The sequence below is a fragment of the Girardinichthys multiradiatus genome, chromosome 12 (genome assembly GCF_021462225.1).
Source record: "Girardinichthys multiradiatus isolate DD_20200921_A chromosome 12, DD_fGirMul_XY1, whole genome shotgun sequence".
In the NCBI taxonomy this organism is placed as follows: Eukaryota; Metazoa; Chordata; class Actinopteri; order Cyprinodontiformes; family Goodeidae; genus Girardinichthys; species Girardinichthys multiradiatus.
This window is the reverse complement of record NC_061805.1, coordinates 8,211,049-8,233,136: the sequence shown is the minus strand read 5'-3', so window position 1 is coordinate 8,233,136 and position 22,088 is coordinate 8,211,049. Positions and strand designations below refer to the sequence as shown.

Genomic DNA, 22,088 nt, shown 5'->3' with positions numbered 1-22,088 from the left:
GTTTTATTCAGCCACACTTAGTTCTTTATTCTTTTTTTTTGGTCTTCACACAGTCTGGGCTAGTTCTTGTCTAAAAATGCTGCATGTCCAAACAAAACATCTGAAGACCTCATTTCTTAAGTTAATTTTCAGATACAAACTTCCAAAGAGGGAAAAAGTGTCAACTTAAAGGTAGTAAGTGTGCATACATTTAGAGAACGGAAAGCCGAAACTACAGAGAATCTGTTTCTGGTCAACGCTAAGTCTGCTGCTGGGAGTTGTAGTCCACTCTCTCAAACAGTAGAAGTATCTCCACGTGCTTCGTCTGTGGAAACAGATCCACGGCCATAGCTCGCACCGGACGGAACGGAGCGCCGTGAACCCTGTTTGAGGGAGCTCTGCACAAGCTGAGGACAAAAAAAAAAGTTGCACCATTAAGTCCAGAAAACATTCAGCTTTTTGTATAACAGCTGTCTTAGTGCCGTCTAGATATCAAAAACATTTTAATGGTTTATTTTAAAATGGAAAAGAAAATTATTCCCACAGCTGAGGAAATATTTTATCAATGTTTATTTTGGTAGCTAAATCAAAACTATAGCAAACACAAACTAAATATAGTATTTTTTAAATTATTTTTTTGAAGGCGATGGTTAATCAGTCAGGCTGTCTGCTCCAGTAGAGCCAGCAGGCAGCAGCTTAATGGACACGACATTTGTCACTGTCCAATTTCAGTTTTTAACGAAGTTGCCTTTACAGGAGTGATAGGTGGTGCTGCTTTAGTCTCCACAGTCTTCTTGTAAACATGTGGACACTATAATAAGCTTCTTTCAGCCAGCTGACTGGCAGTTTGCAGCAACAGGTGGGGAGCAATTTTTCTAAGAACTCATTAAAAAGGACTTCAAACTGTGAAGGTTGTATAAATGTTACCTTCCTTCTGTGAAATGGCAACCTTGGTGTACCTTGTGAACAGTCACCTGCCCATGTCTAGTGAAACAAATCCTTACTCAACAAAGTTGCTCATGGCGGCCTTGGCATTGCATGCCACGTAAACCAGCCTCTTCAGGTGTTCTGCTCTCCTGATAGCAAGGATGACCTTGGAGTCTGTGTTTTAAAAAAAAAAAAAGAAAGTATCTCATAACAACTCTTAAAAAAACTGCATTCCCATTTCTTTACGTTGTGTACTCACGCAGGCCTGCCCTTGGTGGGTCCACGATTGCTGTGACGTTGGGGGACACCAGAGCATTCAGGATGTTGGGGAACACATCCTCAGCTTTTCCGCAGTGAAACTCAACATTACTAAGATCTTCAGATGCAAAGAAAAGATAAATTCATGTCTATTTGATAGGCCACCAAAAAGAGACACCTTTAACACGTAAGAAGTTAGCTGTGGTTTAGTTTCCGGAGTCTTACCATTAAGCTTTGCATTCATTTTGGCGTCCTCCACTGCTTCCTGACAGAGCTCAATCCCAATCACCTTTTTAACTCTCTAGAAAAGCAAAAAGATTTGAAACTTGATGAACCCTCTTCATCATGTAGTTGCTGACATCTTCCACAAGATTAACAAGTTACACAACGTTAAAATGTGTTTAGTACAGCCGGACGGATGTCAAATGATCAAGGAACGATCAATTTATTCTGAAGACGTGAATACTACCCGCATGACTGCTTTGATTAAATACAGTAAAAACAATAATTACTTTAGCCAGTGAGATTCCGATGGTTCCGGTCCCACAGCAAACATCCAGAACTGTGCTGTCTTGATCAAGCTGAGCCCATTCCCCCACAGCTGAGTACAGTACCTCGGCAGCTCCTGTGTTCACCTGGATGGAAACACACAATATTCATCAGACTTTCACCACCTGGACAGGCATTGAGCATTAGGGTTATGGTAAAGATGTATCGAAAGCCTTAAAGTAAAACCTGAGTAAGCAAACAAGCAACATTCAGAACTCCCTTCGGTTTGCTAATCACTGTGGAGTTGGAGTTGAAGATGCCATCATACACCTGCTTCAACAAACCCAGTCATCTGGACAAAGCCAGCAGCACTGTGAGGATCATGTTCTTTGATTTCTCCAGTGCATTTAATACAATCCAACCTGATTTGCTTTGTCAGAAACTCCAGAAGACTCAGGTGGAGGCCTCAACAATCTCCTGGATCAAAGACTACCTGACAAACAGACCACAGTTTGTGAGACTGAAGGGTTATGAGTTTAACCAGGTAGTCAGCAGCACAGGAGCACCACAGGGGACTGTACTCTCACCATTCCTTTTCACTCTGTACACCTCAGACTTCCAGTACAAGACAGACTCCTGTCATCTGCAGAAATACTCGGATGATTCTGCAGTCGTGGGGTGGATCAGAGATGGACAAGAAGCTGAGTACAGGAAGGTGGTGGACCGCTTTGTGGCATGGTGTGGAAACAATCATCTCATTTTGAACGTGACTAAAACAAAGGAGATGATTGTAGATTTTAAGAGAAGCAAGAATAGGTCAAACACTATTTCCATCATGGGAGAAGAAGTGGAGGTGGTGGAGGAGTATAAATACCTTGGTGTTCACCTGGACAACAGACTAGAGTGGAGATGCAACTGTGAAGCCATCTACAAGAAGGGACAGAGCAGACTGTACTTCTGGAGGAAGCTTAGGTCCTTTGGTGTTTGCAGCAAGATGCTGCATATCTTCTATAAGTCTGTTGTGGAAAGTCTGATCTCTTCTACCATCATCTGCTGGGGAAGCAGCATCAGAACCAGGGACTTAAAAAAACTCAACAAGCTGATAAAAAAGGCTGGCTCTGTTCTGGGGACTCCTCTGGAACTTCTGGAGATCATTGTGGAAAGACGGATTCTTCATAAAATGAAGAAGATTATGGAGAACCCTGAACATCCTCTTCATGAGACTGTTGAACAACAACAGTGTCTTCAGTCAGAGGCTTCTTCAGATCTGCTGTAAGACAGAGCGCTACAGGAGATCCTTCCTGCCCACAGCCATCAGCATCTACAACGGCTCTTTGAAGAAACCTTCATAATATGAGCTATAACAACATTTAATTTCCCTTTGGGATGAATAAAAAATATTCTTGAATTGAACAACTATTAGATGCTCCATGCTAACTGGTATTTTGGGAACGATGCCAAAGGAAGAAGTTGTTTTTATCCTACCATCACAAACATACATGTGTTGTATCCATTACACTCTATGTAGTGTTGTGGAATTTTCTTATCAAAGTGGGTAGAAGTTGACTCACAAGAAGAGAAAATCCGGACTTTGTCTTAATAAGCTTTATTCAAAGGCATTCAGCGTTTGAATGACTATGTCACCGAGCAAGTCAGTTAAACAAAGCCCCGAACGCTATTTACACACAGTATTTATACCAGAACAAGACAGTGTTATCTCAACTGCAAAGAGTCTGTGTTTTATGACCCAAACCCTTCTTGAGTTCAAAGGTGACAAGGTTATCTAGGAACAGACCTAACTGCCCTTCCTGACATCGTCCTAAAAGATGGGTCTGAACCATTAAACTTCTGATAATGGCTTTTACAGCTTCTTCCTCTAACACAGATGTTCTGAGGAGTAAGATAAAAAAGGTCATACACTGTGGAATGCTTACTGCCAGAATTTCCATCACAGTAGACTTCAGCTAGAGCTGTTTTTTCTTCAGACAAGACTGATTGAGCTAATCAACAACAAACTCTCCAGGTGGATTTGTGTAAAACAAAGGATCGATGAGTGGAAAAGCACCTCATGCCCACTGCTAAATATGGTGGTGGGTCTGTGATGCTGTGGGCTTGATTCTTTTTCCAAGGACCTTCGGAACCATGTTAGAGAGCATGACATCATGAACTCAGTGAAATGCCAGGAGAATAATAAATATGTGATATTATGTTACAGCAATAAAAGAATACATTTTTCTTTTAGTAATTACATATTTTTAGCAAGTGTGCTCATAAACGAGGGCAGCACTGTATTCATCATTAAGATCAGTTTATGATACTGCTCCAAAGGAGGTTTTTACACAATCACTCCATTTCTGGTCTGATTCTGAAACAGTTGCTGAACTCCAATTTATCTGGAGAAACGGCCACGATGTACAAAATCTCCAGCTGTTCCTTCAGCTTACCTGAAAGAAGGAGTGAGGGGATATCCTGAACTTCAGCCCGAGCAGCTCCTCGTGAATGCAGCTCTCTCCAGCCACAAGCTCACAGGGCAAGTCCTCTAGGTTGGGAGATGTTCTTTAAAGTCGAAAACAAGTGATTAACTTTGTTATCCAGATTGATCTGGAGACTCACTTAATCAAATGCTGATTTTATTTACCTCTGACCCTCTCGAACAAAGTACAGAGAGGTCATGCCACTTTCTTTACCCTCTCCTTCAAGAAAATAGGTCTTCATGGAGCTTTTCAGGGTGTTGAGCTCCTCTTCTTCAAGTTTCTATGATTGAATTAAATTGATTGATTGATTGATTTAATTAAAAGTAAACACCTTCAAAAGGGAGAAATCAACAGTACATTAAATGCAGCTAAACTGAAAATATCTGTTCACCTGTGGGTTGAAGAAGATGATAGCCATCGCTTGTTTGGTCCTCGTAGTGCGTACAGTTAGCTGCTTCCAGTGGCCCTCATATGTCTCAGGACTGTACACTGAATATGGCGTTGTCCTGTTTCCAAAGTTACCGAAAATAAAAATATATGAAATATTGAAGGCAACAGACACCCTGTGGAGGTTGGTAATTTGCAGTCAAAGCACCTGATAAACCTCTGAAACTCGCGGACCATCGTCTTAGCCTCGGGGGACACATGGCAGGTCTCCGCTGGTCCCACCACAGCACAGGAGCCTCCTTTATACTTCCCCAAGCGGAAACCGATGGTCTTATCCTCCCCGTTAGCACCCACCGAGATGAGGAACTCACACTTGTTTCTGTACTCTGTCTGCCAAGAGCCAGAAACACGAGCAGAAAACTTTACGAACAAATAAGACATATTGGACAAGAAACTTAAATAGGAACACTTTTTGATTTAGACATGGATGGGCTCTATGACTGATTACTGTGATTGGCTCACCTGCTAATCACTGCATGACCCTGAACCAGATGTGGTGGGTACAGAAAAAGAAACTGATGGAGGAAGGCAGTATGATTTGGTTTCAACCACGGTTCAGTTGTCAGAGAAATGGCCTCAAACGTCTCCCTAAAACTGTGTCTCCAAGATAACACCAAATCATCAGCCTTCCACCACCACATGTTGTGGATAAAATGATCTCCTGTTTTTTATGCTAACATAGATCCTTGAATTATGGCAGATCATCAACACTTTATTCTAGTTTAGGCAAAAGATGTTCTTCTAAAAGACCTGAGGGAAGTTTAGATCCACCTTTGGAAACCTAAGCTACACCTCCATGTTTGCTCAGAGAGATGATGCTTCTTCCTGGCACTAACCAGCCATTCTTACTCAAACCTTTCCTAACATACATTCCCCTTATGCTTAGGTCTACAGACTCAAAGCTCATTAATCTTTACTACATGATCTGACCTTAGGGTAGCTTTTCCAGAACGTTTATTCCTGGGAGGATTGATGGCTGTCGGAAATGATCTGCATTTGGGTAGATCATTTTCTCAGTATACTAAACTCCAGATTTTTCAGAAAATTGACAAAACTTCTGAGAGTGATGGTCACCGACAGTTCCTCATGACTTTTCCTCTAGGCATTGTTTCGATGTAAATAATCCAGACTTCTGCTCCAACACTTGCTGATTACCAAGTGAATTTAAACTGCCGCTAGGCTTGAATTCTTTTCAAAGACTAAATATTGGGTTTTTTCCAAACTCTCTGTGCACTGGCTTTGTTTTTACTGAACAAATGCATGATGTAATATCTATAGATTTTTTTTTATGTATTATTTGTCTCACTTTAGCAGAGGATGAGTTGTTTTATTATTTTTTCAAACTAAAATGATAAAACCGGGAGAAAATGCACTGCATTCTTAGAATGTAGATAAATACCTGTGTCGGAGAAGGTCGTATAGCTTCAAGAGGACAACACATTTTGTTGAATTTTCCTTTCTGTGCAAAGATCCACGGCAACATGGCCTTGTTGGTGCTGCCTATCTCCCTAAAACATCCCAAACATGATGGTGAATTGGAATGAGTCATCCAGAGCAAGAACACACTCAGTGGGTCTGGAGCATCCATCATCATTCAGCGTTGCTGCTGTATTAAAAAGCTCCGATATGGATCCATATAAATGGGACCACCTACTTGGACAGTCGTTGCAGAACTTCCACCACCTCCTGCTCCTTTATCTTCAGCTGCTCCTCATAAGGTACATTCCAGAGAGGAGTCACAGCATTGGCAATCTGTACAGTGAGCGGCTCCTCTTCCTCACCTCCCATTGTTTTCTTGGACGCCGTCTGCCCCCCAGGCCCCTCTCCCTCCTCTTGCTTCCTCTTCCTCATGATAGGGTCCGCTTTGGGTTTGGCCAGCCTGACGCTCAGGACCTGGCCCTTCCACTGCATGCCATGTACCATCTTCATTGCCTTGTCGCGCTCCTCCTCATTCTTAAAAGTAACAAAGGCAAATGTCTGCTTCCCAAAAAGCTTGATCTTGTGCGGGTTCAGGCCGTGCTTGGCCAGGAACTTCTTCAGGTCGTTGAAGCCGATGAACTTGGGCAGGTTCCTGATCTCCACTTTATAGATCTCTGAGGTGAAGAGGTATTCTTTGATGTAACGGTACATGTTGGGGTCAGAAGTGGCCTCAATGCTTTCGGGGTTGGGATCATCAGTTTTGGACTCTTGAGTGAGATCTTCAGGTTTACCCTCCTTTGAGGATGAAGCCTCTGATGTGGAACCACAACCAAGATCCGCCATCAGTCTGCTGGCTGTCATAAGACACAGATGTTTTATTCATACGAGATTTTAACGCTTCTTAAAACACTTGCAAACGTCAACATTTTTGGTATTAATCAGATTTTTCACACGGTATTAATTTCACCAACTTCAATACAGGACTTTGTCCCAATATTACTGGATGATTTCCAACTGAATTACCTTTAGACGGCTATTAACGTTGATTTCACTTCCACCTAAACTGTACAGGGTATCGCCATGTTGGTCCGACCACGTGCAGCGTCAACTGTGAGATTCTTAAAGTGACAGTGTCACTTTCAGACTCGTGCGCCGTCAACAAAACAGGCTCTTACTTTTCAACATATTTGGAAGTACAAAATAGAGCCACACTCTGTCTGTCTGTCTGTCTGTTTGTCTGCGTGTCTATCTATCTGTTGCACATAAATTTGTGGAAATCATAAAAAGTCACAATATGAATTGTGTATTTGTGTCACTTTCTTTGTTAGGTAAGAGACAAACTGCTTGTTTAGATAAGCAGAACTGGGCATAGACTATATATATATATAAAAATAAGAAATTTATATATATATATATATATATATATATAAATAAGAAATTTATATATATATATATATATATATATATATATATATATAGTCAGTCAGTCAGTCAGTCATTCATTTTCTACCGCTTATTCCATAGTGGGTCACGGGGGAGCTGGTGCCTGTCTCCAGCAGTCTATGGGCGAGAGGCAGGGTACACCCTGGACAGATCGCCAGTCCATCGCAGGGCAACACACAAACAACTAAACACACACTCATTCATACACCTAAGGTCAATTTAGAGTGACCAATTAACCTAACAGGCATGTCTAAGGACTGTGGGAGGAAGCCGGAGTACCCGGTGAGAACAGGGAGAACATGCAAACTCCATGCAGAAAGACCCCAGGCTGGGAATCGAACCCAGGACCTTCTTGCTGCAAGGCAACAGTGCTACCAACACTATATATATATATATATATATATATATATATATATATATATATATAAACATTTCTTTATTCCTTTATTATAACTGGCCTTGATCTTGTAGGAATGGATCTTGCACCCTAATTATATTTTCAGGATTAGGCCTACAAAATTGAGTTGTTCATACTTATGTCATTTTTGAATCAATCAATCTTTCCTGGCTCCACCCTTCACCTTTTTTCTATATGATAGCACCCTAATAAAACTAAAATAAAAGTTATTTTATGCCTTTCACTTTTGGTGTGCCACCCTAGGGTCATTTGCTGTAAAGTGAATAACCGATTCAATTTGTAGAAGATGATTTGCTATGGGGATTTGAAATCTTTGAATTTATGTACATTTCTAACAAGGCAAAACTGGCAGCTGATCTGCATGGCCGCAGTTTCCCAAGAAATTGTTTTTCTTTCTTGTAATTTTGTTTGGGAATGAAATCTTCCCACATATAATGATTTCAGGGGCAGCTTTTGGGTAGTTAAAGTTCTGAAACTAAACGCGTTTGTTTATTATATAAATATTTATTTCACCTCAGGTATCTTTTTCGTGAAATAAAATCGAAGGGTCAGATTTCCTGCTCCTGATGAAGGGAAGTCTGTTCGCGCGCTGTCATGCTGCGCGCTGCGCGCGCAGGCATGCGCAGAGAATTCGGCGCGCGAAAGCTACAGCCGGAAGTGAGAGCAGCTGAACACAAACGGCGGCCAGTTTGGGTTTTGAACCTCTCACACAAATTCTATAATCTGTTAACATCTGCTTTATTATGGCAGACCAGAAGGTAAGATGACGCATTTAAGGTTGGTTAATATATAGGTGTTTATTTAAAGCCAGAATTTTTTGACGGTAGTTGTATTTTGTTGCGGAAATTTGCTAAATTTTAGAAAGGTAAAAAGAGAAGCCGACATTGATTCCATTTGACTTTAGAAAATACATTTAGATGGATTTCTCAGACATAAAACGTAGTGAGAATTTATTTAGCTTCTTGTAGACTCCTAAAAAGTGCGTGACTGCTGCGATACTTGTTTTTCCTTAACACGTCGCTTTAGAGTTGAGGTTTTCGAGCTCGGAGAAGTCCTGTGAAGTGTGCAGGCAGTCAGCATGTTAGCCTCTTTACTCACTAGCATCATTAAGCAGTGGATAAAATTCATTATAATATGATTATTATTGTTTTGTAGGTTAGTTGAACTTAATCAATGTGCATGTGTGTGTGCATGCACATAAACAACGGTCTCAGTAGGGTAATATACCTTTGCCCTAGTATGTTGGTAGCTAACTTTAGCTTGCTAATGTTAGCGGTAATGGTAGAGCGCCTAAGAAAGAAACTCCGTTTATTGTTGTATTTTAGCATAATGTTATACCAGATCATCGTGTAGCTTTATGTTCATGTTTGCATTTGTAATTTACCACATACCGTAGATTTATTAGTAAGAGTTTAAGTAGCGTTAAGGCTTAACAATTAGGTGTTAGCCTGCTGAGGTAGAGGCCTCTTTAATAAGCCGGGTAAGTTTACAAGTTGACAGAAAATTCAAGTAAAATAGGTTGTTTGCTGACTGGTGTTAAATTCAAATGAGATCACAATAACCGCCAGCTCCAAGTTTATAACACTCTAACTAAACCGACATATGTGTCTTCTAGCTGGTTAAAAAACTTTAAACCATTAAACTAATTGTTGCTTTTAAACTTGGTATCCTTTTAATAATTATTGTTGATGTTACTTCCTAAGATATTATGTCTTCCCTAATTTTAGATCACATAAAGTCACACAGTATTCAGTTGGCTGGGCTCAGCAGCAGCCACGTACAAAAGGCTTTGTCTGTTCCCTCTGTGGCAAAAGCTACACATATAATCCCCCCATTGAAACATGGCCTGTTGGTGCCTTCACAAAAAGCACTTTGTTTCAGTTGATTTTTAAGATACACTATCAGACATAATTTCAAAATAGTTTGATTTAATGGGGTTGCTTACATGTGGCAGCCCTTTTTATTGTTGGAAAAAATAGATTTTCCTTTTTCTTAAAGGACCAGGAAGACCATGAAACCACTGGAGACGGTGCCGAGGACACCAATCACGATCCCCACTTTGAGCCCATCGTGTCTCTTCCTGAGCAGGATGTTAAAACATTAGAAGAGGATGAAGAGGTGCTCTTTAAAATGTGAGATGAGTTTTTGTCACTTTTTAACAGCTAAATCTTGTTACAGAAAACATACAGCACTTAGTTTAGTGGATATTTATATCACCAGACATGAGCTTGGACACACTTATTATGTGCGGCTGCAAGGTTCCTAAGCAGTCCCTGAAACATGGAATTTGTTTTATAATTTTTCAAGGTTTGGAACAAAGAAAAAAGTTTTTACAATCAAAAGCTTCACAGATCTTAAATTGTGATAAAAAAAATTTATTTAATGTAGTCCAAGTTGGATAATTGGTTGTTCCACCTGGCTAAAAGCAGTGAAACCCCACTGCCAGATTTAATCATGTTTGTGATTAGAAACACAGCAGTTCAGTTGCATTGGTATCTTTTTAATAAAGTGCTGCTGTTTACCCAGGCGGGCCAAACTATATCGTTTTGCCTCTGAGAATGATCCTCCAGAGTGGAAGGAGAGGGGGACTGGTGACGTGAAGCTGCTGAAACACAAAGAGAAGGGCACGATCCGCCTCCTGATGAGGAGAGACCGAACCTTGAAGATTTGTGCCAATCATCATAGTGAGTCAGTTTGCAGAATATTGTCTACCTCTAGACATAGTGTGCTCACCAAATTATCAAAATACACCAAAGTTTATAAAAGCAATGCTGCCAACATCTTCAAAATTGTTAACCCAATTGCTTCAAAGCCCTAAGAGATTTTTGTTTCGTCTGTGTGGAGCATTCAATAACTGTATTGCTCCTTCCCCAAATATTGCTGTGAACTGCTGGTCAACTGGCTGAAAGAATGCCAATACTTTTCTCTTGCCTACGAGAAAGAAAATTTCCTGTTTAAAATGTTATCATACCGGGAGTTTCTCGAGCTGTCCTGTGTCTAAATCTGAGTAACATCACACAATAAAAATCATATATAAGCAGCTTAGCTTGGTTTCTACAAAGCTAAGAATGCTGTGCAAACAGTTGAGTTTATAAATATGCATTCCACCATAATCACACCCACCCAAAACCTGCTTGTTGGCCTGAGGTAAAGGTAAGGTGGATGTCAAGCTACATCATTAGAGTAGCCTCTGCTACGCCTGTCCCCCACTGTTCCTTGCTCCACTGGTTGCAGCGTATTCCCCCAACCCACCTGAACATATCACATTTGACCAGAAATAAATTTACTGAAACTACAGGTCCTTCTCAAAATATTAGCATATTGTTATAAAGTTCATTATTTTCCATAATGTCATGATGAAAATTTAACATTCATATATTTTAGATTCATTGCACACTAACTGAAATATTTCAGGTCTTTTATTGTCTTAATACGGATGATTTTGGGATACAGCTCATGAAAACCCAAAATTTCTATCTCACAAAATTAGCATATCATTAAAAGGGTCTCTAAACGAGCTATGAACCTAATCATCTGAATCAACGAGTTAACTCTAAACACCTGCAAAAGATTCCTGAGGCCTTTAAAACTCCCAGCCTGGTTCATCACTCAAAACCCCAATCATGGGTATGACTGCCGACCTGACTGCTGTCCAGAAGGCCACTATTGACACACTCAAGCAAGAGGGTAAGACACAGAAAGACATTTCTGAACGAATAGGCTGTTCCCAGAGTGCTGTATCAAGGCACCTCAGTGGGAAGTCTGTGGGAAGGAAAAAGTGTGGCAGAAAACGCTGCACAACGAGAAGAGGTGACCGGACCCTGAGGAAGATTGTGGAGAAGGGCCGATTCCAGACCTTGGGGGACCTGCGGAAGCAGTGGACTGAGTCTGGAGTAGAAACATCCAGAGCCACCGTGCACAGGCGTGTGCAGGAAATGGGCTACAGGTGCCGCATTCCCCAGGTCAAGCCACTTTTGAACCAGAAACAGCGGCAGAAGCGCCTGACCTGGGCTACAGAGAAGCAGCACTGGACTGTTGCTCAGTGGTCCAAAGTACTTTTTTCGGATGAAAGCAAATTCTGCATGTCATTCGGAAATCAAGGTGCCAGAGTCTGGAGGAAGACTGGGGAGAAGGAAATGCCAAAATGCCAGAAGTCCAGTGTCAAGTACCCACAGTCAATGATGGTCTGGGGTGCCGTGTCAGCTGCTGGTGTTGGTCCACTGTGTTTTATCAAGGGCAGGGTCAATGCAGCTAGCTATCAGGAGATTTTGGAGCACTTCATGCTTCCATCTGCTGAAAAGCTTTATGGAGATGAAGATTTCATTTTTCAGCACGACCTGGCACCTGCTCACAGTGCCAAAACCACTGGTAAATGGTTTACTGACCATGGTATCACTGTGCTCAATTGGCCTGCCAACTCTCCTGACCTGAACCCCATAGAGAATCTGTGGGATATTGTGAAGAGAACGTTGAGAGACTCAAGACCCAACACTCTGGATGAGCTAAAGGCCGCTATCGAAGCATCCTGGGCCTCCATAAGACCTCAGCAGTGCCACAGGCTGATTGCCTCCATGCCACGCCGCATTGAAGCAGTCATTTCTGCAAAAGGATTCCCGACCAAGTATTGAGTGCATAACTGTACATGATTATTTGAAGGTTGACGTTTTTTGTATTAAAAACACTTTTCTTTTATTGGTCGGATGAAATATGCTAATTTTGTAAGATAGGAATTTTGGGTTTTCATGAGCTGTATGCCAAAATCATCCGTATTAAGACAATAAAAGACCTGAAATATTTCAGTTAGTGTGCAATGAATCTAAAATATATGAATGTTAAATTTTCATCATTACATTATGGAAAATAATGAACTTTATCACAATATGCTAATATTTTGAGAAGGACCTGTATTTTAGAAGAGCCCATCTGAATGAATGGAAATTCATTTTTATCAGTTCTTGTTCTGGGATCTTTTTAACTGGTTCCGACGGACTGAAGTAACATGTCACATTGGTTTAAATGTACGACACTCATAGAACTGTAGGAGTATTTTCCTCATCAAGTGCCTGCATTTTTGGCCAGTCCTTGCTAACATTATCGTCTTCTTGTAAACTGCAGTCAGCCCTCAAATGGAGTTGAAGCCCAACGCCGGCAGTGACAGAGCGTGGGTGTGGAACACACTAGCAGATTATGCTGACGAATGCCCCAAACCAGAACTCCTGGCAATACGCTTTTTAAACGCAGAAAGTGAGTATAATTCACAGCTGTTCTCTAATTTTCCATTTAAAGAGGTCCGTTCCTGTTTGCTTTAGCTGATGAGCTGCATTTTCCTTCAACAGATGCTCAGAAGTTCAAGGCGAAGTTCGATGAATGCAAAGAGGAGGTCAAAAAACAACTAGAGGGATCAGGTACATAATATAAGAGCTTTGTAGTTTTTTGTTTTGTTTTTTTGGAGATCTAAAAAATATTTTGAATGTTTCAAAGTGTGCTGGTGAGATTCTCATGTGAAGATGCATATGACTCAAAGTGTCACGAGTATGCAGACACACTCTGTTCTCTGCTGCTTACTTCAGCCTGGGACTTTTTCTGTCTGCTACATAAACTGGCAGAATGCAACGTCGCTAGCTTTACCTAAACGCTGGTGTTGTGTTCTGCTACATTACTGCTTCTTTTTAAGTGTTTCTGTACTGATATTTGGGTTTTTAAGAGGTAGCACATTCTAGCTGCATGAAAAACAGTGATGGAAATCTGAATATATTGAAAGACAAGAAAATTGCTTAAAATGTTCCTAGCTCACGATGCTTTGTATTGTTTTGCCACAGGCAACGCTGATAGTGCAAACAAGGTGGCAGAGAAGCTGGAGGAGCTCTCAGTAAAAGATAAGGCATCTGAGGGAAAGAAGGAAGAGGTCAAAAAGGAGACCGAGAAGAATGAAGATGAGAAAAAGGAGGTGAAAGCTGTGGAGAAGAATTAAGAACCAAGAACTTGCTTTGCTGATCTTCAGTTTTTTTTTTTCAGTTTTTCCTCTTTTTCTACAATAGACTATATGAACTGAATTTGGACTCTTGCATATTAGTTTTTTTTTTATCTGTTTTGCCTCAAGATCACAAGTCCTTCAAGCCACTGGAGAAAATATCAGATGCTAAGTTTATAACAAATCTTTTTTCTCTGACCCTGTTCCCGCGTTGCTCAGTGGAAGCCCTCACTTTCTACCCTTACTTTCGAGAGTTCAACATTACTATTGACAAACTGTGAAAAGAGGCTTGTGGTAGCAATGATTCCCACATTGGGGTATTTGTTTTGTTATTTTAAAGCAGAGTTCATTTGTAGGGTGAGAGGATAATGTAGCCTGCTCTTTAGCAGCACCAGGTCAGGAACCAGGCATTATGGAGGTGCATTGTAAAGGTGAAACCCACTGGTGACACTCTGTGGGCCTGTGCATCCTGTCCACACTTCCACTATTAGATCACAAGGTAAAAACTTCTCTTTGAGGTAATTGTCTCTTGGATTCCTCTTTGCTCAGTTCAGTTGGCTGACTACAAGAGGATTTCCCTCTGGACGGTTGGAGAGTGTCAGATGAGTGTTACAAGATCAAAGTGTCCACTTATGGGTTAAAGACGGATAACATGCACTTAATTAAGAATCTCATATTTGCTTCTTTTAGTCTTTAAATTTATTAAGTCCAAAGTAAAAACAGTTCATCCATTTGTGCAGCTTTTTTTCTTCACTCATGTTCCTGATCAGGAGACTTAGTTTGTATGTTTTAGCTCATGACATTCCCAGACTTCATAGCATGTAAAGTGTATGTAATGGAGTGTGCCCCATTTGATCTGTGTGCTCACCGCCCACTCCTTTTCTTTCCACCCAACAAGTTTTCAGCCTTGACTCTTCAGTGCATCCAAGTGCCAGTGCATCTGTAAATACATATATATGGATGAAATGTTGCTCTTCGTTTGCACTCAGATGATCTGAAATGTTTCCTCCAACTTCAAATAAAAGCTGGTAAAGATCACACATTTGTATCCATGTATGAACTGCATCTCAGTCAAATAAAATGTCTTTGGAAAAGTACAGGTCCTTCTCAAAATATTAGCATATTGTGATAAAGTTCATTATTTTCCATAATGTCATGATGAAAATTTAACATTCATATATTTTAGATTCATTGCACACTAACTGAAATATTTCAGGTCTTTTATTGTCTTAATACAGATGATTTTGGCATACAGCTCATGAAAACCCAAAATTCCTATCTCACAAAATTAGCATATTTCATCCGACCAATAAAAGAAAAGTGTTTTTAATACAAAAAACGTCAACCTTCAAATAATCATGTACAGTTATGCACTCAATACTTGGTCGGGAATCCTTTTGCAGAAATGACTGCTTCAGTGCGGCGTGGCATGGAGGCAATCAGCCTGTTGCACTGCTGAGGTCTTATGGAGGCCCAGGATGCTTCGATAGCGGCCTTTAGCTCATCCAGAGTGTTGGGTCTTGAGTCTCTCAACGTTCTCTTCACAATATCCCACAGATTCTCTATGGGGTTCAGGTCAGGAGAGTTGGCAGGTCAATTGAGCACAGTGATACCATGGCCAGTAAACCATTTACCAGTGGTTTTGGCACTGTGAGCAGGTGCCAGGTCGTGCCGAAAAATGAAATCTTCATCTCCATAAAGCTTTTCAGCAGATGGAAGCATGAAGTGCTCCAAAATCTCCTGATAGCTAGCTGCATTGACCCTGCCCTTGATAAAACACAGTGGACCAACACCAGCAGCTGACACGGCACCCCAGACCATCACTGACTGTGGGTACTTGACACTGGACTTCTGGCATTTTGGCATTTCCTTCTCTCCAGTCTTCCTCCAGACTCTGGCACCTTGATTTCTTAATGACATGCAGAATTTGCTTTCATCCAAAAAAAGTACTTTGGACCACTGAGCAACAGTCCAGTGCTGCTTCTCTGTAGCCCAGGTCAGGCACTTCTGCCGCTGTTTCTGGTTCAAAAGTGGCTTGACCTGGGGAATGCGGCACCTGTAGCCCATTTCCTGCACACGCCTGTGCACGGTGGCTCTGGATGTTTCTACTCCAGACTCAGTCCACTGCTTCCGCAGGTCCCCCAAGGTCTGGAATCGGCCCTTCTCCACAATCTTCCTCAGGGTCCGGTCACCTCTTCTTGTTGTGCAGCGTTTTCTGCCACACTTTTTCCTTACCACAGACTTCCCACTGAGGTACCTTGATACAGCACTCTGGGAACAGCCTATTCGTTCAGAAATTTCTTTCTGTGTCTTACCCTCTTGCTTGAGGGTGTCAATAGTGGCCTTCTGGACAGCAGTCAGGTCGGCAGTCTTACCCATGATTGGGGTTTTGAGTGATGAACCAGGCTGGGAGTTTTAAAGGCCTCAGGAATCTTTTGCAGGTGTTTAGAGTTAACTCGTTGATTCAGATGATTAGGTTCATAGCTCGTTTAGAGACCCTTTTAATGATATGCTAATTTTGTGAGATATGAATTTTGGGTTTTCATGAGCTGTATGCCAAAATCATCCGTATTAAGACAATAAAAGACCTGAAATATTTCAGTTAGTGTGCAATGAATCTAAAATATATGAATGTTAAATTTTCATCATATTATGGAAAATAATGAACTTTATCACAATATGCTAATATTTTGAGAAGGACCTGTACATTTCAGTAATTCAGCTCAAAAAGTGAAACTATATAGATTCATTACTAATAGTGATATTTATGATGTTAATTTTGATGGAGCATAGCTAATGAAAAAAAATCTTTTTTTAAAAGGAAACATAAGATACAAAAAAATCTTTTTCATGCAGAAATTAGTGCCTACTAAAAACTGTCCATGTACTTTGCAGTATGTACTTGGTTGGGGCTCCTTTTGCATGAATTACTGCATCAGTGTGGTATGGAGGCGATCAGCCTGTGGTTCTGCTGAGGTGTTCAGGAAAACCCGGGCTGCTTTAATAGCAGCCTTGAGCTCTGCATCACTGGGTCTGGTGTGTCTTCTCTTGAAAATACCCCATAGTTTCTGTTTGGACAGTCCAGCACACCTGTACAGTGGTTATGGCATTTTTGGCAGGTGCCAAGTCCTGCTCGAAATTAAAACCATTGCCATGAAGCTGATTAAAGGATGGTTAATCAATGCAAAAAGTTGTAGCCCATGAAACGAATAAGCTTGTTTGGCCCAAATTCCTAAATGGGCTTTCCTTTACAATCCTCTCAGGTCAACTGCACTAGATGTTTTTCTTCCACTTAGCTTTCCATTACAGTGACTGTCTGCTGAACAACTGTTAGGTTGGTAGTCTTTCTCCATGATTATGTATTCCATATTTTAGTATTTTTACACATCACTTTTTATTGGCTTTATGTTCCACTCCAGTTTTCTGAGAAACTAATAAATCACATTTTCACTTTTTGAATTGATTTGCTGTAATGATGCTGACATGTACATTTTTTTTTTTTTTTCCAAGACTGGTTAAGGATTCCGACTGCTGGGTGGGTAATAGTTGTGACAATGTGCAGGTGGTAAAAAATGAATCCGATTCACTCAGAGCTGGAAATTTTATTCTTTCAGGTCATTGGGAATATTTCCTCTTCACAAAAATAGGAACACATATACAGCTATAGTTTATTCTTTATTATACATATATGTTCTGGAAACAAATTCAGCATGTGGCTGATGGTTATTGTCCGCCCAGGAATGGGCCCTGACCTGCAGTGATATCCAGCCTAGGAAAGGAACACTGGAGTAATGGCAGTCATCTTAAGGTGGAATGACAGTTGTTTGCATTTGGACACAAGGTCAAAGAGGGGTTACGTAAACAAAACAGCTGTCTCTATTTGTTCACCTAACCATGAGATTTGCCAAAATAGCCCTGTTAACCACAGCCTCACAACAAGGGTTTTGTTAAGGCAGCTGGGTGAGACCTTAAAGAGAAACCATGTTGGTCAAACTGTTGGAACTTGGTGTTGGCAAACGACTACCACGCCCCCTGGCTTTTCTGCGTTTAATTTGGAGAAATGAAAACTTACCAGATAAAAGGAAAAGGGATTTTATAACTTGCATGTTCGAATCACCTTGTCAGCAGCTGTTCTCTTTTGTGGTATGTTTTTAAACGGTTGGCCCAGTCCAAAATGCTCTCCAGAGTCACTATCTGCTCCGTCCTACTCAAGGATTGCATTTCTCCTAGCGTACAGCAGTGTTTCACACACAGTCAGCTGTGTAGAAAACAGTTTCTCTACTAAAAAGGCAACAGTGGCTTTTCTTATTCAAATCTAACATGTAGCTTTTATCAATTCCTCTTTTATTCAAAGTTATATATTTTACACTTCCAACAGCAAAAAAATATGTCACTACGCTGTGCCAGACAGCCTCTGCAAATAGTCCAATTTCTTTCCACTCAGATGTCACCTGTTTGCTGTATTTGAGACGTTTAGCCACATTCAGCATTGATTACTCAAGGCAGCTTTAATGTTTGTCCATTAGAACCAGTCGTGTGACTTTAAGATTATTTTCCACAACACAAATCTATTAGTTACGAGTTATCATACACTTATTCTTGCACATCAACGTAAAACAAGCAATATTTAGATTGACCCATTATCCATGATCTGAATTATTTAGTGAATTCATAGTGATTTTATATTTACAGACCTGGACGCATTTATTGGCACCTCTGGTAAAGATGTGTAAAAAGGACTTAAAATAGGGTGATCTTTTGTTGTAGCACAATTTGACTGAAAAATCATTCGAGTACAATTTTTCAGTAGACAAAACCATGTTAGAATATTGTATTTAACAAAATCACAGGTGGCCCAATTACTGGTAACCCTGCTATCAATACTTTGTACACCCCCCTTTTGTCAAAAGAACAACACTTAGTCTTCTCTTAGAACAATTCGAAAGATTGGGGAATACAAAGAGAGGGAATATTACTGGTGAAGTCCAAATTTTATTTAAAATGTCTTAAATATGTTGCAGTAAAGTTCAATCTTAGTCTGATCTGAAGACAGATTGAGCTTTCTTGTTATTGTCCCAGAAAGGCTTTACAAATTCCATATTTTTTTTTGTGATGGTAGGCATTATCCCAAACAACCTGTTTACATTGTGTCAAATGGTTGCTATAGAGACTTGATAAGATGCCAGTCTTTGGAAATTTTTCTGCTCACTTTGTGGGCGGCAAGGTCCGCATCAAGCCTAGTGACCAGGTTTATGAAGAGGAAGGGACCTGTATGTCAGATATTTTTACCTCAGGGAAACAGAGTCATGGATTACTAATAAGTTCATAGAAACTCTGATCATCTTAAAGTATGGATAAAAACAAATGTTTCAGTTGCAGTTATTTTAAAGTGATGGTCAGGGCTAGCACTGATTGTCATACAGGGGTTGGACAATGAAACTGAAACACCTGTCATTTTAGTGTGGGAGGTTTCATGGCTAAATTGGACCAGCCTGGTAGCCAGTCTTCATTGATTGCACATTGCACCAGTAAGAGCAGAGTGTGAAGGTTCAATTAGCAGGGTAAGAGAACAGTTTTGCTCAAAATATTGAAATGCACACAACATTATGGGTGACATACCAGAGTTCAAAAGAGGACAAATTGTTGGTGCATGTCTTGCTGGCGCATCTGTGACCAAGACAGCAAGTCTTTGTGATGTATCAAGAGCCACGGTATCCAGGGTAATGTCAGCATACCACCAAGAAGGACGAACCACATCCAACAAGATTAACTGTGGACGCAAGAGGAAGCTGTCTGAAAGGGATGTTCGGGTGCTAACCCGGATTGTATCCAAAAAACATAAAACCACGGCTGCCCAAATCACGGCAGAATTAAATGTTCACCTCAACTCTCCTGTTTCCACCAGAACTGTCCGTTGGGAGCTCCACAGGGTCAATATACACGGCCGGGCTGCTATAGCCAAACCTTTGGTCACTCATGCCAATGTCAAACGTCGGTTTCAATGGTGCAAGGAGCGCAAATCTTGGGCTGTGGACAATGTGAAACATGTATTGTTCTCTGATGAGTCCACCTTTACTGTTTTCCCCACATCCAGGAGAGTTACGGTGTGGAGAAGCCCCAAAGAAGCGTACCACCCAGACTGTTGCATGCCCAGAGTGAAGCATGGAGGTGGATCAGTGATGGTTTGGGCTGCCATATCATGGCATTCCCTTGGCCCAATACTTGAGCTAGAAGGGCGCGTTCACTGCCAAGGACTACTGAACCATTCTTGAGGACCATGTGCATCCAATGGTTCAAACATTGTATCCTGAAGGCGGTGTCGTGTATCAGGATGACGATGCACCAATACACACAGCAAGACTGGTGAAAGATTGGTTTGATGAACATGAAAGTGAAGTTGAACATCTTCCATGGCCTGCACAGTCACCAGATCTAAATATTATTGAGCCACTTTGGGGTGTTTTGGAGGAGCGAGTCAGGAAACGTTTTCCTCCACCAGTATCACGTAGTGACCTGGACACTATCCTGCAAGAAGAATGGCTTAAAATCCCTCTGACCACTGTGCAGGACTTGTATGTCATTCCCAAGACAAATTGATGCTGTAATCGCTGCAGAAGGAAGCCCTACATCATACTAATACATTATTGTGGTCTAAAACCAGGTGTTTCAGTTTCATTGTCCAACCCCTGTAGTTCTTTCTGTAATAATATTAATCTTTATTTGTCTTTGCACTACTACATTCCAACAAAATTTGTCTTCTGCATTTAACCCATCTGAGCAGGGCACTGCCACTGTTCAACCCGACTTGCTTTCTGGGGCTACTTTTCTTAAGAAAAACAGGTTGAGATTATGTTACTGCAATTTAGGGTTACCGTAATTCATTTTAAGACCTTTTTCAAGCATATCTACCAGAAGGGCCTCAATTATTGAGGCTGGTAATGTTTGAGCGAAAAAGCAACTTCAAAATGCGTTTCAAATAAATGGGCATGTTAAAAAAAACATAGCCTTAAATTTTGAAAAGAGATGAGTTATTTTTTTCCCCTACACAAGAAAAAAGTTTTAATGTTCTCATGATTAAAGCACAAATTACATACATGTTTCCTTTATTTGATGAAACTTGATCATGAGATTTTTTCTGGGGCTGTGCAAGTCTGGACTCATCTGAAAACCGGGAGAAATCTTGTGATGAGGCATTCTGGTCTTTCACAACGCAAACATAACAGACCGGCTCTTGTGTTGTAGGTCAGATCGAAACCACATCTTACTCTCTGAAAACAAGGGCGAATAGTTCCAAGCTGCCGTTTTGTAAAAGGTAAAAAGATGTTGCGCTAAATATCAAGAAAAAAAAAAAAAACAACACATTCATTATACATGAATTCCTGTCAACTAGCATGTCTGCTGGTTGCATTAATTCCTGAGAAAAATATTTTCAACAAACACATAGTTAGCGTTTCTCGTTTTTTTTATCAAAAGCAATTAAATTTGGAATGCAACCATCAGACTAGATGAGGATTCTTTAGCCTTCTCTGCCCACTCCTGTATTGTTTTCTACACTTCATCACCTCTCAAAGCCACAAAAACGTTCATCACAACACCCTGAAGATGATGTTACAGTACGGGAGGAAAAAAAGTGAAGCACCATGAATTCTGGACTCGGTCAGGAGACTTCTTGCAGAAGCTCACGGTGAAGACCTTCAGCAGCTTCATATTCTGTTGTACCAACCAAGATGATGAGTCAGAAGTATTGACGACACCCCCCACCACACACACACACACACACACACAGAGCACTGCTTGTGGCGTTCTTATGATCCTTCTCTGTCAGGACAGATTCATGCGGATATTGTTTTGACAGCCCCCCACGATCAGATTCTCTGATTGGAAAGTTAACTCAAAACAGAACTCCTGATTGGACAAAAGAGAATTTCTCTGCAGTACACTGCTGTTGTTAAAAGCTGAGGGGCTTTCCTCGCTCACACGGATATTTCGTACGTGGTGCCTCCGACGCCTGTCACCTTTTTAACTTTGCCATGGCGACTGGGGCTCAGGTGGCAGTCCATCTGCCCGTTAACTTTCATGGCCTCTCTAGGTGGAAAGACAAAAGAAAAAAAAAGAAAATGATTCAACAACAAAAGCGCTTCAAAGCAGATTGAAGAATGCTGACTGCAGAAACATGCAAATTACCTGTTTGGATCTCAAAGAATGACATTTATTTCATTCAGTGTGTATTTGTTAGTGGAGAGAAAAAGAGATGGAAGACAAG

General features: G+C 40.9%; 3 protein-coding genes and 1 non-coding gene across 6 annotated transcripts in view; 2 read left to right on the top strand and 2 right to left on the bottom strand.

Annotated features, from left to right (window-relative positions):
* Position 1: 1 nt before the first annotated feature.
* On the bottom strand, positions 2 to 7,154 carry trmt2a (tRNA methyltransferase 2 homolog A). Its single transcript, XM_047380240.1, has 12 exons — positions 7,017 to 7,154; positions 6,229 to 6,847; positions 5,974 to 6,082; positions 4,723 to 4,904; positions 4,519 to 4,633; positions 4,292 to 4,407; positions 4,098 to 4,209; positions 1,677 to 1,799; positions 1,390 to 1,465; positions 1,166 to 1,282; positions 984 to 1,080; positions 2 to 386 (listed from the first exon to the last, which is right to left on the bottom strand). The coding sequence occupies exons 2-12, from the start codon at positions 6,834 to 6,836 to the stop codon at positions 239 to 241; spliced, it is 1,803 nt and encodes a 600-aa protein (XP_047236196.1). The 5' UTR covers positions 6,837 to 6,847; positions 7,017 to 7,154; the 3' UTR covers positions 2 to 238.
* Positions 7,155 to 8,455: 1,301 nt separating this feature from the next.
* ranbp1 (RAN binding protein 1) lies at positions 8,456 to 14,863 on the top strand. The gene is made up of 6 exons (XM_047380362.1): positions 8,456 to 8,612; positions 9,853 to 9,986; positions 10,381 to 10,538; positions 12,970 to 13,098; positions 13,191 to 13,259; positions 13,674 to 14,863. Exons 1-6 carry the CDS (start codon positions 8,598 to 8,600, stop codon positions 13,823 to 13,825), a joined length of 657 nt encoding a protein of 218 aa, XP_047236318.1. The 5' UTR covers positions 8,456 to 8,597; the 3' UTR covers positions 13,826 to 14,863.
* On the top strand, positions 13,391 to 13,515 carry LOC124878649. The gene has a single exon (XR_007040835.1). It is a non-coding gene; the product is annotated as a small nucleolar RNA SNORA77 (small nucleolar RNA).
* Positions 14,864 to 20,911: 6,048 nt separating the features above from the next.
* zdhhc8b (zinc finger DHHC-type palmitoyltransferase 8b) overlaps positions 20,912 to 22,088 on the bottom strand; it is a 99,316-nt gene continuing 98,139 nt past the window's right edge. For all 3 annotated transcript variants that reach the window (XM_047381269.1, XM_047381266.1, XM_047381267.1), the window contains exon 11: positions 20,912 to 21,910. In XM_047381269.1, the coding sequence (XP_047237225.1) occupies positions 21,799 to 21,910 (112 nt within the window). In that variant the 3' untranslated portion in view covers positions 20,912 to 21,798. The remainder of the gene's footprint in view (positions 21,911 to 22,088) is intronic.